Source organism: Sphaeramia orbicularis, chromosome 24 (genome assembly GCF_902148855.1).
Source record: "Sphaeramia orbicularis chromosome 24, fSphaOr1.1, whole genome shotgun sequence".
In the NCBI taxonomy this organism is placed as follows: domain Eukaryota; kingdom Metazoa; phylum Chordata; class Actinopteri; order Kurtiformes; family Apogonidae; genus Sphaeramia; species Sphaeramia orbicularis.
Genome location: NC_043979.1, coordinates 275083 through 290939, shown reverse-complemented (window position 1 = coordinate 290939; position 15857 = coordinate 275083). Strand labels below are relative to the sequence as shown.

The 15857-nt window shown below is 38.8% G+C and overlaps 1 protein-coding gene and 1 long non-coding RNA gene across 2 annotated transcripts in view; both read left to right on the top strand.

Annotated features, from left to right (window-relative positions):
• Nucleotides 1-797: 797 nt before the first annotated feature.
• On the top strand, nt 798-12628 carry LOC115414921 (uncharacterized). Its single transcript, XR_003934728.1, has 3 exons — nt 798-933; nt 1326-1427; nt 12578-12628. It is a non-coding gene; the product is annotated as an uncharacterized LOC115414921 (long non-coding RNA).
• Nucleotides 12629-14803: 2175 nt separating this feature from the next.
• Nucleotides 14804-15857, top strand: part of LOC115414902 (uncharacterized) — a 47563-nt gene continuing 46509 nt past the window's right edge. Inside the window, exons 1-2 of the mRNA XM_030128264.1 lie at nt 14804-14926; nt 15025-15140. Of these exons, the coding sequence (XP_029984124.1) occupies nt 15105-15140 (36 nt within the window). The 5' untranslated portion in view covers nt 14804-14926; nt 15025-15104. The remainder of the gene's footprint in view (nt 14927-15024; nt 15141-15857) is intronic.

Sequence of the window (15857 nt, the reverse complement as noted above, 5' to 3'; positions counted from 1 at the left end):
ATTATTTAGACAATTTAAAGAACATCATGAATTCTAAAGCAAATAAAATCAAAAAACTACATCAAGTGTACAATCTTATTTAATTTGTATAATTTCTATTTATACCTTGAGCATTTTTTTGCAATTATATATATATGTGTGTGTGTATACATGTACACACACATACACACACACACACACACACATATATATTATATATATATTTATATACTTACATGTGTTTCTACATATTTGAAATGTAAAATATACTGTGAATTGTGAAATTTTCTATCCCTTTTTTGGTGTATACTATTATGTATATACTGTTCAGTTGTTCATTGTTCAAAAAACAACAAAAACAAATCCACTTGGTTAAAGTAACAAGTAAATCCAGACAAGTACATGGAACAAAGAATTTACATGATTTGGTGAAGAGACAACGACACTAGTTCTCCTGACATGAGACGAGATACAGATATTTAATACAGTGAACCCTTTCATACTTTCGTGGTTGTTGTTTCAGCTGGTTCTGGAATAAAGTTGTTTGTGATTTTTCAAACATGTCTGTTTCAAATTTTTACTATTTTTTTCACCTCTTCAAATATTTAATCGAAGAAAATAATCGAAAAATGAACAGATTACAGAAACAGTCTGTGTGCAGCTGGAGTGTGTGCGCGTGCGCCTGTGTGCGCGTGTGTGTGTGTGGTGTTGTCCCCGCCCCCTCCCTTATAAATGACCGGGCCGGCCGTGGAGGAGGGTGAGCTCGTGCTGAGGTGCTCGTGTGGATGCAACATGGCGGAGCCGGTACTCCTCCTGTCCGGTGGTTCCGGTCCTGCAGCTCCGCTTCAGAACCAGTCTGTGCTGACTTCAGTCCGTGGAGGTCCAGGAAAAGTGCACTTTACCGCAGTTCTACGGAGGACAAACCGGTTAACGGAATGAGCCGAAGTGTCGAAGGTAGGACAAGTGCACCGGAGCACGCGCAGCTCCGACTCTGTGTCCGCGTTCCACACACAGGTTACCGGGCACCGGACACAGGTTACCGGGCACCGGACACAGGTTACCTGGCACCGGACACAGGTTACCGGGCACCGGACACAGGTTACCGGCCTCCATCCGTGTTCAATGCTGGGTCTTTGTACAATTTTTCAGACTTTAGCAGGACCGGTACCCCAGAGGTTGTTAAACTGGTAATGCTGTAAGTTCTGGTCCGGTGGTTTTTTTGTTTTGTTTTTAATAATAATTAAAGTTTTTATTAGAGTTTTCACTTGGTACACGACATTTATACAATGTTGCTTATTGTCGGGTGTATTTTAATCATAACACTGATTTCCCTCCAAACCTTTCAGACATCCAGGGGTCCGGTGGTTCCGGTGGTTCCGGTGGGTCCGTCCGCCCTCCGCAGCTGCCTCCAGATCATGTGCTCAGCTCCGGAGCCGTTTTCTTCCCCGGTACAGTATCTGCTCATCAGCCCCGTCTGAACACACTCACTCACACACACACACACACCACACACACACACACACACACACACACACACACACACCCACACACACACACACACACACACACACACACAGTCCAAACATGAAGTTCTGTTCTGAGTTCTGAAGGTGGTGCCTACAGTCATGGTCATCTTTGTTTGCTAAAGTCATGATGATAAACTTTATTTCTTACAGTAATATAAATGTGAACAAAACCAAAGGGACACATTTAAACAGAAAAGTGTCCCACATTGTATTTGGCTCAACTCTTACACTACATCATCAACCTGAACTGAATCTCATCATAAATGAAATATCTGTGAAGCAAGTTCAAGAAACAAATTACTGGGAGTTCTGTTAGATAAATAGTCTTGGACTAAACAGATCGATAATACGACCAGATGGAAAGCGGTGTTTCTGTGGTCAAAAGGTGTGCAGCTTTTATGTCACCTAGTCTAACTAAACTGGTGATTCCATCCTTAGTACTGTCAGTGTTGGGTTACTGTCCAGCAGTCTGGTCAAATACAACACTAGAAAATATTAAAAAGTTGAAAATTGCACAAAATAGAGCCGCTGGCACTGCATTACAGTGTGGCTACAGAACAAATGTTACTGAGATGCAGAACCACTGGAACTGGCCCTCTGTTAAAACAAGATGACTTTATTCAATACTGGTTTTGTTTAGAAATATTATTAGAACAAAAAAAACATCCATCTTGTACAAAATGTTTGTTTTAGTTCAGATAGACATAGCTATGCAACCAGACAGACAACCAGAGGTAATTTTACACAGACCCGAATAAAGAACAAATGCAATGAAAAGAATGGTAATAAACAGAGCTATGCAAGAATGGAACAAACTACCGGAACACATCACACAAGAAAAGTGTAAAATGAAATTTAAGAAATCAGTTAAACATCTCTTGACCATAAATGATTGACACCTGGGTTAATTGAATATATATATGTACTGTATATACTATACTGCTGCTGACCTAAAGGAGCAGTCGTGTCTGTATTTTTGTCTGTTTTTTATTTTTTGTATGTTATGTAGTTTGTGAAAATTGTTTTGTATTATTATATTATATTTATCCGTACTGACAAATTGTAAAGATTATTGTATGGACCGCTGGAAGAATAGCTGTAGCTATGGTACAGCTAATGGGGATAAGAAGGAAAAAAAGAAGGAAAGAAAACAACTATTTCATTTGGATTCTGTAACACTTTTTGTCTTAAAATGAGGAAGAAGCTGAGCTCATAGTGTCTGACCCTAGTTTTATGTACCTTGGCTAAACTGCTAATAAACTATAAATGTATAACTTTGGTTTTAGACTAATGGACATGAAAGCACATTTTGTGTTAGGCATTTTTTAATCAGTTTATTCAGTTTTGTCATGTCCTAAGTGTTATTATCTGTAGTAAAAAAAAAACAACATAATCCATGAAATGATCAAATCTTCAAAATATTTCTCCTTATCCTTGACCAGACTCTTATTAGACTGATCCTTTTTGATGGTTTTCTTTGTTCATTGTGTAATTGAAGTCAGTGTTTACGTCCTGGTCTTAGACGACAGTTCAGTCCAGACTCAGGAAGTGGCAGAAGCTTTTTCTAAGACTCTGCTTCCTTAGTAAACTTCAGCTGTATCATCTCATACATTTCTTCCAAAGTCCTTCAATTTTATCTTGCTGGTCACGCTGTCAAAGTTCTACCATGTTAGGATATAATCTATTTTTGATCCATCAAAGTTAATTTCCAAAACCTGATGATTCTAAAAGTTTATCTTTTGAAGGTTTGTCATCTAAAATGCCAGTTACTTAAAGATCTGCAACAAAGCATTTTCTACGCTCTTAATATGTTCTTCTTCTTCTTCGTCGTCATAGTCGTAGTCGTAGTCAGTAGTAGAACTTGGCTACTGTTTCCATTCATCTGAAGGTAGTCAGCCTGCTGTAATGATTTCGAGTTTTGGGGATATTATAGTTTCACCCCGACTGCTGCCGCCTGATCCGCTGCCGCCAGATGTGTCATGTGACATTTAGATCCAATCTGCACAGATCAGTATGTACTGATGTATGGAAGGCATGTGGTCATCACAATAATGAACGATGTAATGGCAGAAACAACAGAGTGCAGACAGTACGTTCCAGGACAGACTGTGAAAAACAGAATCACTTTGGGCTGTCACTTGATTTAAAACACTATTAGCTCTAATTAATCACATAGATCATATTTTTATATAATAATAGATATGTTTTTTTTTCCCCCTAAACACCATTGCATCTCCTTGGTGTTTTGTCGATAACTCGGACAGATTTGGTTGGATTTCTTCGTTTGATAACCACCATAGTGGAAGAACCCTGTGGAATTTCAGCTTCTCTCAGTATTATCAGTCATCCACATGGGGGCGCTTTAGCTGAAAATTAGTTTTTATTTTTGACATAAATCACCAATAATGGGGGATTCAGATCAAATGTGGTTCATATTGATGTTCTTCCAAATGTCCGTGTTCTGCCATCCAGAGTTCATCTGGGCTCATTTTCAGTCACTAGGTGGAGTTTGGGGGGGGGGGGGGGGGGTTGGTTCTGATCATTATTCTGACACTATTAGGTCCATGTAGAGTTCACATTGACTGTCTAAAAATTATTATGGATAGATTTATTTATTATATATATATATATATAATATATATATATATATATAGATATATATATATATAGATATATATATATATATATATTATAATATAAAATAAAAATGTACCCCCCTCGGAGGGGATTTGGGGGATAGACCCTTGGTGTCGACCCCCAACATTGTAAGCCTCATTAGTATTATTTATTTATAGATAGATAGATAGATAGATAGATAGATAGATAGATAGACTTTATTGATCTCAAACTGGTAAATTGTAGTGCAGCAGCAGCATGACAAACATGAAAAACCTAATTTAAGAATAAAATAGAATACAAGAGCAAACACTATACATGATAAATTAGAAGAATAAAAAAACAAGTGGTTGATGATCTGACAAACTTAAGCAGGGTCTGATTCTTCTGGATACATCAAGATATTCAACTTTGCCAACTTGAAAATGAGACCCTCGTAAATCATACAAATCTGTTTTGTTTTTTTTTTGGGGGGGGGGGGGCAGATTAGGTGCGCAGGTTGGGTATTGTTTTTTTTTTTTTTTTTTTTTGTACTTTATTTTTTATTGTTTTAATATAAGGCACAAAACAAAAGAAATGGTCCCAGGTTCATTCAGACATTTATATACTGTTTACTGTCCACAGATTGAAGGAAAACATCCTGTTTGTTTCCAGTACTTTACACCCTGTGCTGTGTGTAGGCGGATTTGGATGTCATCATTTCCATTAAATGGTTTGGTTGACGATTTTTCACCAAGGAGATTGAGGGAGGGTCCTTTTAAGCCAATATTTGGTGATGGCTTTTTTGCCTGCGGCAAGCAGTATTCTAAATAGATATGTCACTTTTACATAATTCCTCTGGGGGAATGCTAAAAAACAAAGTAGCCAATGACCAGTGTTGGGAATAATGGCGTTAAAAATAATGGCGCTACTAATGCCGTTACTGTTTTCCAGTAATGGGTAATCTAATTAATTACTATTTGAAACGTTACAATGCTGTTACTGTTACCGACAGTGAAAGGTGGTGCGTTACTATGCACTGATATCTAACAGCTGTTATCCATCCTGGTTCGCTCAGCCAGGCACTAGAGGTGTGATGTTCAGACGAGTCAAGTCTTTTGAACGGTTCTGTTCAGTGATAAGAACCAATTCGTTACGAGTCGTTCTTCTATTTAAATTACCCACACTGCCTTCATGCTTCACCTGTGTGTCCATGAGTCTGAGTTGTCCACGCTGCCTTCACCTGAACGACTAATGACATCTACGAATTTGAGTTGTCCCAGCACAACACATTAACTTGAACGCAGCCACGTGTGCAGCTAAGTTAGGGGAGGAGTTATCAGTGAGTCCGACTGACTGGACTGAAGACATTTACTGCTGGATCAGGGAGGAGCGACTGGAAAAAGAGGAGATGTGGGATTAACTGGAGGAGCATCTTCTTCCTATAAATGCAGATATGCACTCATGTGGTGGAAAAGTCAGGCCCTGGTGGACCCCAGCCTCACCACAGTCCTGGTCTTCAGTACCTGTCTGCTGTTCTACTCTATGCAACGGGCCGTGAAACACGCTCAGAAATCAGTTTCCTTTTATATATTTGAAGGTTTTTCAAAAAAAGTAACGCAATAATTACTTTCCCTGGTAACTAACATTTATGAAGGAGTAATTCCCACTAAATAGTTCTATAACTAATTCCTTTTTTTTTTTTTTTTTTTTTAAGTAATTTGCCCAACACTGCCAAGGACATATCAAAATGAACACCAAAAACTGAATACATCAATTTAATCATCTCTTCCCAGAAGTCACCAATACCAGGACAGGAGCAGAATACATGTGTTTGATCTGCCTCCAGTGAACCGCACGCCCTCCAGTAGGAAAAATGAACTCCAGAAAAATGTGATTTTTGTGCAGGTGTAATAAAGAAATGGGCCAGACATTTCCAACAAAAATCCCTCCATGACACTGAGTTTGTAGTACAGTTTGGTGACTTCCATCCCTCTGACCAGATCTCATTTGGTATTTCCTCTTGCAGGTCCCTCTGGCATTGATTTATTATTATTATTATTATTTTTTTTTTTTTTGCGTGAAAATATGTATCTCATTGTCTTTGAATTCAAAACTGTATAAATTTATCCAGTGATGTTTTTGTTACCGGAACCTTTATAGGTATCCACCAGTATTTGAATTAGGTGAGAGGGAGTCTCTGTCATTGAACATTGTATTTCCTTTACAAAGTAATCACGGAGTTGGAGATGCCTGAAAAAATCATGTTTACCAAGTCCAAATTTGAGAGAAAGATTTTGAAAGCTGTCCATCTGTCCTTTTGAACGTGTCCTGCAGAAAACTGTTACACCATATTTAGACCACGGTCTGAATCTATAGTTGCATAGTGCAGGTTGGAAGTGCGGGTCACTCACAGGCCAGTTTAGGATCCTAATTTGTTTATGAAGTCCAAATGTCTTGACCACTTGTAATCAAATTTTAATTGAATTACATTCACATAAATTGTCCAACTGTAGAACTGCTCTGGTGCAGTCCAGACAGCCAAGAACTGAAGGTAATGGAAGTTCAGTGGAGGAAAACTCCATGCCTTTCCATTTGGCCGTATAGGACTCACTACGCCAACGTACTAGTGATCTTACTTGGGCTGCGATGTAATAATGTCTAAGGCAAGGTAAGGCCATGCCTCCCCTGTCCCTCAGCAACTGTAAAATAGAGTACTTTATCCGCGGTCTTTTTGTTCCCCAAACAAACCTAGAAATGTGCTTGTCCCATTCTCTGAATTGTTTCAGTGGGGGTCGGGTATTGTTAAACATAATGACCTCTCACCGGTGCCTCTGGTTCATGTCTTCATGTCACTCTGTCACCCATTCATGTGTCATGTTTTCTTTTACATCCCTATGCAGAACAGGAATTTGTTTATTTAAAAACAATAAAAAGGACCCTTTTTTTCAATTAGGCAAAAAGGGCAGGGGCTCAAGCCTCCTTGGGGTTCTATGTGTGCACATGTCTGTTTTATATGACTGTACACAAGTCAAAGAATAAGAAAGGGTTCTATTGTTCTGGACAGAAAGTCTTATTTTATTCAGTACAGTGGTATAATTTGTTCCTACTGTGAAATTCAGTTTTTGCTGACAAGCTAAATTAAAAAAAATATTTTCGGAGAAAAAAATCCTGTTCTCTTTACGCACAAAACGCAAACTGAAACTTTGGCCCAAAGTCCATGGTACAGGTACCTGTACCGTGTCACCCCTAGTAGGCGTGGTGTGTGTTTTCCTGGTTTTTTTGTCCTTTGCCAATCACACCTATGATTAACGTGCAAAGTAAAATGTAATTTTATACATGATGTGATGATAGCCTTACTGTTTGTGTTCCATTTGTCATGTGAAGTGCTTGGTGGTATTTAACATCAGTGTGGGTTGTTTTGGTGTACGAGGGGCGACTGAAAAGTTTTGAGCCTAACATGGAAAGGATTAGGATATGCAGACCAAATTTGGTCCATGAAATCTTTCACATATCTTAATCCTATCTACTAATTTCTTGGCCATAGCAATCTTTTTCCCTGTTTTACTGGTCCCTGAACTTTCTGTATCAAATGTTTCCTGAAAAATGGACAAACTTGAGTATGGGGCTGTTTTGTGACTATGGATGAGACTTGGGTCCATCACTATCAGCCTGAGACCAAGGAGCAGTCCAAACTATGGAAACATCCCATGTCACCAACCCCAAAGAAGGCAAAGGGCGTACACGTACTTGATGACAGCCCCATACTCAAGTTTGTCCATTTTTCAGGAAACACTTGATACAGAAAGTTCAGGGACCAGTAAAATAGGGAAAAAGATTACTTTGACCAAGAAATTTAGTGGATAGAATTAAGTTATGTGAAAGATTTCATGGACCAAATTTGGTCTTCATATCTTAACCCTTTCCATGTTAGCCTCAAAACTTTTCAGTCGCCCCTTGTATGTTGTTGTGTGGGGACAGTCACCTGCTTGTCCAAATATGGTCACTTCTGGATCCAAACAATAATGATGGTGATGTACCAAGACAGCAAACTAGGGGTCAGAAAATATTGGTCCTGCAATATATCGCGATATTTCATTTCACAATACTGTATTGATATTTTTAGGTGTTTATTCAAATGCAGATATTGTGGAGGTTCATTTTTGTTTTTTGTTTTTCTTCATTGTTTTTTTTCATTTAATATAACTTAACACTGTTTTATTAAATAATGGTTACTTGATGCATCCTAAAAGCAATTTTTACTGTCTGAGAGGCAGATGTTCGTTCCTTTGTTGGGATTGAACTCCAATCCTGTTCTGATGTTTGTTGTGAACTAATAGAATCTGAACATTTGAACAGGATCTGAAACTGGAATGTCTGTAAACAGAATTGCAGTTTGAACACAGGAACATTTCATGATCGAACATTAGATCCTGTTGGGATCAATAAAATTGTGTTTAGTATTTGTGCAGATTTATGCTGTAATTAAATTCTTCCAGGAAAAAATCTTAAAAAAAAAAAACCCCAAAACCATAAAAAATTGCCTTTTAACAGTATCATGGGTATATCGTATTGTGATTCTAGAATTGTGATTGTATCGTATTGCCAGATTCTTGCCCATACACAGCCCGACATCAAACACTCAGGCTTCAAAGTGCTGTGACTGATCGGTGTGTAATAAATCCAGAGCAGGGCTAACATCTGTGACGATGGATGTTTGCGTTAAATGTCAAGAAAATCTGAACCACACGTTTGAAAAGTTGAAATGTGGATTGTGTCGTTCCGCTTTGGTTGAATAATCGGTGTTGTGTTGTATCAGCAGCCTCCATGGTTCTACTAAATGCAGTAGAAGAGGCTAAGCATTGTGTTTTCCATCTAAAATAGTTGTGATGTCTTTTTTTTTTTTTTTTTTTTTTTTTTTTTTTTTTTTCATGGATCAGACAGTGTGTCCTTGTGGGTCCACATGACCTGGTGGAGCAGATACAGATACGTTCACACTCTGCACGCGCTCAGTCCGTCAGCTGATCAGGTCACATCAGCGTGAACGTTGGCTACGTCACTGTATTCACAACAGAGGTCTCCATTTACTTATGTCCATTTACTCTATTACCACATAAGGCAAAAACCACTTCAAGTGGGCGAAGTATGGGAAACCCTTTTTCAGTGTGTTTTTATTTCACCGACCGATCGGCCTTGAGCGACTGGGAAGGGCCGTCACATTAGCGATGTCTATGAATGTCTGATGAGACCACTGATCAGATTAATATTAAAATTGTATATGTTTCTTCCTTGGGACGATGTCTACAAAGTTTATTCACATTTTTGAGAAAGTTAGATTTTTGACAAACGTTTCAATATTAAAACTGTTCCTTTCTATATTTTGATGGTTTATAATGTGTAAATTGTTCCAGATATCAGTATAGTTCCTATTGATCACTGATAGACCTAGGTCTCAAACATGCATCCCGGGGGCCAAATGCGCCCCCCCCAAAGGTTCCAGTCTGGCTCCTGATATGAATTTACAAAGTGTATAAATTCCACAGTCCAGGCTGTGGAACTCATTTTAGTGTTGGTTCCACATACAGACCAATCTGATCTACAGTCAATAATAACAGCAGAGAACTGACATTTTGAGTGACTGCAGATATACTACTGGGTTTGATGTGAGAAAAATATTACACTACTTCAAATTTTGTCTTTGTTTTAGTGCAAAAAATAACATTAAATTACGAAAATATTTCCATTTCCAAACTCTCCTGTAACAATAAAATGGGAATAACCTGAACAAATATGAACAACCTGAAATGTCTAAAGAAAATTAAGCACAATTTTAACTATTTTCTGCCTGTTAAGTGTTTAGTGTCTTTGGCAGATACTTCAGGGCAAAAATAGGACTGGACAAACCACTGCAGGACCCACAAAAACTGAAAGTCAAGGTCGTCATCAAGGACTGATGGACCAACAACAGTGTCTTTGTAGATCTGATCCATAATTCCATGTAGAAATGAGAAGTTGAAGGCAGAATATTGTCAAAATTGCACTTACTTTTCTTAGAAATTTCAGTTTTTTTCAGGTTAGTCACATTTTTTTTGTTTGGATAGTTTATAAAAGTAAGTATTTCCATAATTTAATGGGTTTTTTTTGCACTATAACAAAGACAAAAATATGCAGTTGTCATTATTTATAGGTTATTCTGTTATTTTACTGGTCCGACCCACTGCAGATCAAATCAGACTGAATGTGGAACCTGAAAGAACAGGAGTTTGAGAACCCTGCTGATAGAAGTCATATATGGGCTGTGATTGGATGAGTTGAGTTTTCCCTCAGTGAAAGTCCCGCCCACTTCTATTGTTAGATTGATCTGCATCCAGACCACAGGACTGGAACATAGGCTACATTCAGACAGCAAGTTTTTTATGAAATCTGTTTTTTGTGTGTGTTGGCTCATATTCGTATTAAATGCAACTTCTATCAGTTTTGAGTCTGAACTGAATGTGACCCTGAAGTGACCCACATGGACTAAAGAGGTCCTGAAGTGACCCACATGGACTAAAGGGTCCTGAAGTGACCCACATGGACTAAAGAGGGTCCTGAACTGACCCACATGGACAAAAGAGGTCCTGAACTGACCCACATGCACTAAGAGGTCCTGATGGAATATGAGACCCACGCAGACACACACTGTGTTTACAGAAGGAATATGGTTTTCCTGCTCCTCCTCCTGGGATGCAGAATTGTGACGTTTGTCGCATTTAATGATGTAATGGTCAGATAAATGTGACCTGGACATTCAGACTAAAGTCACATTGGAAAATATCAGATTTAGGACCGCATATGAAAGTGGTCTAGGTCAGATTTAGGACCACATATAAACGTGGTCTGGATCAGATTAGGACCACATATGAACGTGGTCTGGATCAGATTTAGGACCACATATGAACGTGGTCTGGGTTGGATTTAGGACCACATATGAACGTGGTCTGGGTCGGATTTAGGACCACATATGAACGTGGTCTGGGTCGGATTTAGGACCACATATGAACGTGGTCTGGATCAGATTTAGGACCACATATGAACGTGGTCTGGGTTGGATTTAGGACCATATATGAAAGTGGTGCGGGTCGGATTTAGGACCACATATGAAAAGTGGTCCCAGGTCAGATTAGGACCGCATATGGAAGGTGGTCCCAGGTCAGATTTAGGACCACATATGGAAGTGGTCCGGGTCAGATTTAGGACCACATATGAAAGTGGTCCGGGTCAGATTTAGGACCACATATTGAAAAGTGGCCTGGGTCGGATTAGTGCTGTTCAACACTGTTGTTAACAGATCAGATCCAGGTCACATATGGTGAAAAAATCAGATTTGAGCCCCATTTGCCTGCAGTGTGAACGGAGCCTTAGAGACAGAACCGGACAACCTCATAAATTCAACTGGGTTTGATTCAGATCGAACATGACGCTGACGTACAGAGACGCTGGAACTGTTGTTTAATTTGAAACTGTGCCGTGACGGGTCCGATCAAATTTATTGTAATACCAATAACATGGTGGAACATTAATTTTTCTGTCAATTTTGTAATTTTCATTGTAATGGCTGGACATCATCTATTCAGAAAAGTTAAACTGACGGTATTCTGAGAGAAGAGGAAAACCAAGATGATCCTCAGTAACCGGAACAACTCAAATGGACTTCCACCTTGTACGTTCTAGTTGTTAGCTTACCCACTGATGGGCTGTAAGCTATTGTCGGTTACAAAACTTTCAATCGTCGTCTTCTCCGAAACTCCTGTTGTGATTGACTTCAAACTTGGTATACAGCTTCTTTATAATGATGTCAACACAAGGTATTGAAATTATTTCGATCTGGATCTGATTCTGTATTTGGTGCGACTTTGAAAAATTTCCCCATTATAAGAGATAGGAAGTGGGTTGATCCAATAAATCAGTATCAATGATATCAAGTTGGAATTTGAATTTTTTACAGATCTGATTGGAATATGACCAAGACATGGTAGCCATATGCTGATTTGCTTGGCCCCATTACACTGGATTTGAATTAGTTTTTTTTGAGGTATCCAAATTCTTACATGTCTGCGTGTTACAGATGCACATGTTTGATTGTTTACAAATAACATCATTCAGGTAAAGAAATCCAGTCACGTTATTGTCAACAACCAATTGCCAACTGTACTTCCTTCGGGCATGCGCGGAGTGATCCTTCGCACATGTTATTTGTTTAGAAATAACCTCGTTCACGTGATCAGAAGAGGATTCCTGGTGACGTCATCGCTCAATCGTCATCGCTATTTCTGTAATATAATTAATACACATAACTGGGTGATAATAAATGGCATCTGGATACATTTCCCAAAGCTTTGAATTTGGCTGGTAAGCTACAGGGCCATTGGTCCTATTTTTTTTTTTTTTTTTTTTTTTTTTTCCCTCATGATGAACCCCTGACTGTGTGTGTTCAGGTGCTTTGATCAGCATGGCTTCCCTCTGATCGTGTTCCCAGTGGACGGACAGGCCAAACTCTCCACAGAAGGTCACTAAAGCTGAGGTGGTGGACTTCATCACTTACTTTCTGTCTCTGCACAGTACGTATGTTCGGACAGATGACCGTGGCGTGGTGGGGGCAGTGGTCCAGATGTTGTGTTGATGAGAATTTGCTTTGAATTTGTGTCTCCAGTGAGCAGCAGGACAAGGACAGTCTGGTGTCGGTCGTGGCTGATCTCAGATGTGCGTCGCTCTCCACCACCAGATTCATCGCTGAGACGTTGCTTTCTCCTTGAGGTTTGATCATGTCTGAGTAGAACTACTGTGGCCTTCAGTCTGTCCTCACTAACTACTGAATACACAGCGGTCTCAGCAAACCCCCCCCCCCCCCCACATGCCATGTGCATGTGCAACCACAATGGAAATATGGAAATAATTCACTTTGATTCTGTTTATATAAATACCCACATTTCCTAGTTTTCTGTTATTTTTCACTCATTTGTTGTTTTTCTATCTCTTTTTTTCTGCACTTCCTCGTTTGTTGCTGCTGTTAACTGGGAAATTTCCCCACTATGGGATCAATAATATCTAGCTCATCTTACTGCTCAAATTAGATGTACATTTCTGCAATAATTCCTCCAGATGAGCAGAAAACTATAGATTGCACAGTTCTGCAGTTTTTTCCTGTTGTAGAGAAAAACTTTGACTGTATTTCACACACACATACACACTGTTGTGGACAAACTACAATCTTTCTGTCTGTCTTTTTTTCTTTGTTTCTTTCTTTCTTTCTTTGTTTTCTTTCTTTCTCTTTCTTTTTTCTGTCTTTCTTTCTGCCTTTCTTTCTGTCTTTCTGTCTGTCTTTTTTCTGTTTCTGTCTCTTCTGTTTCTTTCTCAGTCTGTCTGTCTGTCTTTCCTTCTTTCCTTCCTTCCTTCCTTCCTTCCTTGTGCATGAACACCAGTTTGACTATGCTCAGGTTGTCATTACCCTCTGGATCCTCTCATGCATTCCTTCTTCCTTTCCTTCCTTCTTTCCTTCTTTCCTCTCATACACACAGTTATCCACAGCCTGTGTCCATTCATGGAGCTGCAGTCCACATTTCTTTAAAGCTCAGTGTGAAAATCTGTGACGTGTGCAGCAGTCATATGGAATTCTTGGGGTGGGTGAGTGGGTAGAACAGTGGGTGGGGGTCACATGTTTGGTTATTTCACAGAAAACCACAGTGAAATTGCGTTAAATGAGCCCAGTTATGCATGGAATGCAGCATTATGTCCCTACAGCTGAACTATTCCTCTGTCAGATCAAAACCCTTGACTCTCTAGTTAGTCCATTTAGAGGACAAGAGCAGAAGAGCAGAGTTTTTATCTGGATTTGAATTCTGAAGGAGTGGGAAAAAAACGTGCATCAGGGGTGTCAGAACTCACCTCAGTTCAGGTTCCACATTCAGTCCAATATGATCTGAAGTGGGTTCAGAACCAGTCAAATAACAGCATATTCACCTATGAATAATAACTTCAAACTTTATGTCATTGTTTTAGTGCAAAAAAAGTGCAATTGTTACCAATATTTACCTCAGCTTCTCATTTCCACATGTACATTGTACTCACAGATCAGTGGATTTACAAAAACACACAACATTTAATAACAATGACATTATAATAATGTTAAGATTGCAGTTATTTTTAATAAATTTCAGGTTATTTTTGGTTGGTTCTTCACATTTTTTGGTGAAAGGATAGTTTGTAATAGGAAACTTTTCATCATGTAATGGGTTACGTTTCACACTACAAATTGTTGTCATTGTTTGTAGGTTATTGTTATGTATTTTACTGGTCCTGAACAACTTGAAAATGAAAAGTGAGTGGGATTAAAAATTAGCTTGACACCTTCTTGATTGTTAAGATCTATAATGATTGTTAAATGTAAATTTTGTATTTCATAAATTCATCCCACAGGCTGGATTTGACCATTTGGAGGGCTGGTTTTGGCCCACGAGCCATATGTTTGACACCCCCTGCATTATACTGTTTTTATCAGTGTCTTTTTTTTTTTTTTTTTTTTTTTTTTTTTTTTAATTTCTTCACTACATTGTGCTGTTTTAATTTGACGAACAGGTTCTTCTTTGTTCTTATTTACTTTGTCTCCTTTGAAATAAATCTTAGAAAGTATGATGCGTGTATGTATTTTTAGTTTCTTTTCTTCCCTGTTCCAGGTCCCAGAAGAGGCGGTCCACAGTGTGTACATTATTCAGCCCAAAAAGAAGGATGTTGGGAAGCTCTTACTGAAACTACTGGCTTCGTCCAAGATGTACACAGTATTTTTCAGGGTAAATTTAAGAGTGTAAATCTAACAGAGTGTATTTACAGATGACTGTTTGAAACTGGACTTCAGTCAGTACCAGTCCTACTCATGTTGTTTCTACAGAAAGTTCTGCTGAAGGAGATATTTGAACTGTCCAACTACATTGACCGGAGCCAGTTACCGGCGTCGTGGGTGGTTATTTTATGTACTGTCACCAGAGTTGGGTGGCCTTCATTAAGGTAAATAACCGTCTTAGTAACTATATTTCAAATGCATTGGGATCTACATACTCTGTTTCTTTAGATATGTAGAAGTGTTCGTTCCTTGGACTGTGTAGAACACGTAGTAGCAGGTGAACCAGCAGGGTTCCCCAGGTGGACATAATGTTCTAGGACAGTGTTCTTTAGCTTATCGGCCGACAGGCTGTAAGCTAATTGTTGTCGTCTGTCATCCATTACAAAAATTTCAATCGTCTTCTTCTCCGAAACTACAATTCCTATTGACTTCAAACTTGGTATACAGCTTCTTTATGATGATGTCAACAAAAGTTAGTGAAATTATTTCAATCCGGATCCGATTCTGGATTTGGTGCGACTTTGAAAAATTTTCCCTTTATAATAGATAGGAAGTGGATTGATCCAATAAATCAGTATCAATGATATCAAGTTGGAATTTGAATTTTTTACAGATCTGATTGGAATTTGACCAAAACATGGGCTATTTCTGTAATAGAAAAAATACACAGAACTGGGTGATAATAAATGGCATCTGGATACATTTCCCAAAGCTTTTAATTTGCTCGATAAGATACAGGGCCATTGGTCCTGTTTTTCAAACCTGGGGTCGGGACCCCACATGGGGTCGCCTGGAATTCAAATGGGGTCACCTGAAATTTCTAATAATTGATAAAAAAGAAATAAAAACGTACTGTTACGCCCCAGCCTAGGGTTTACCAG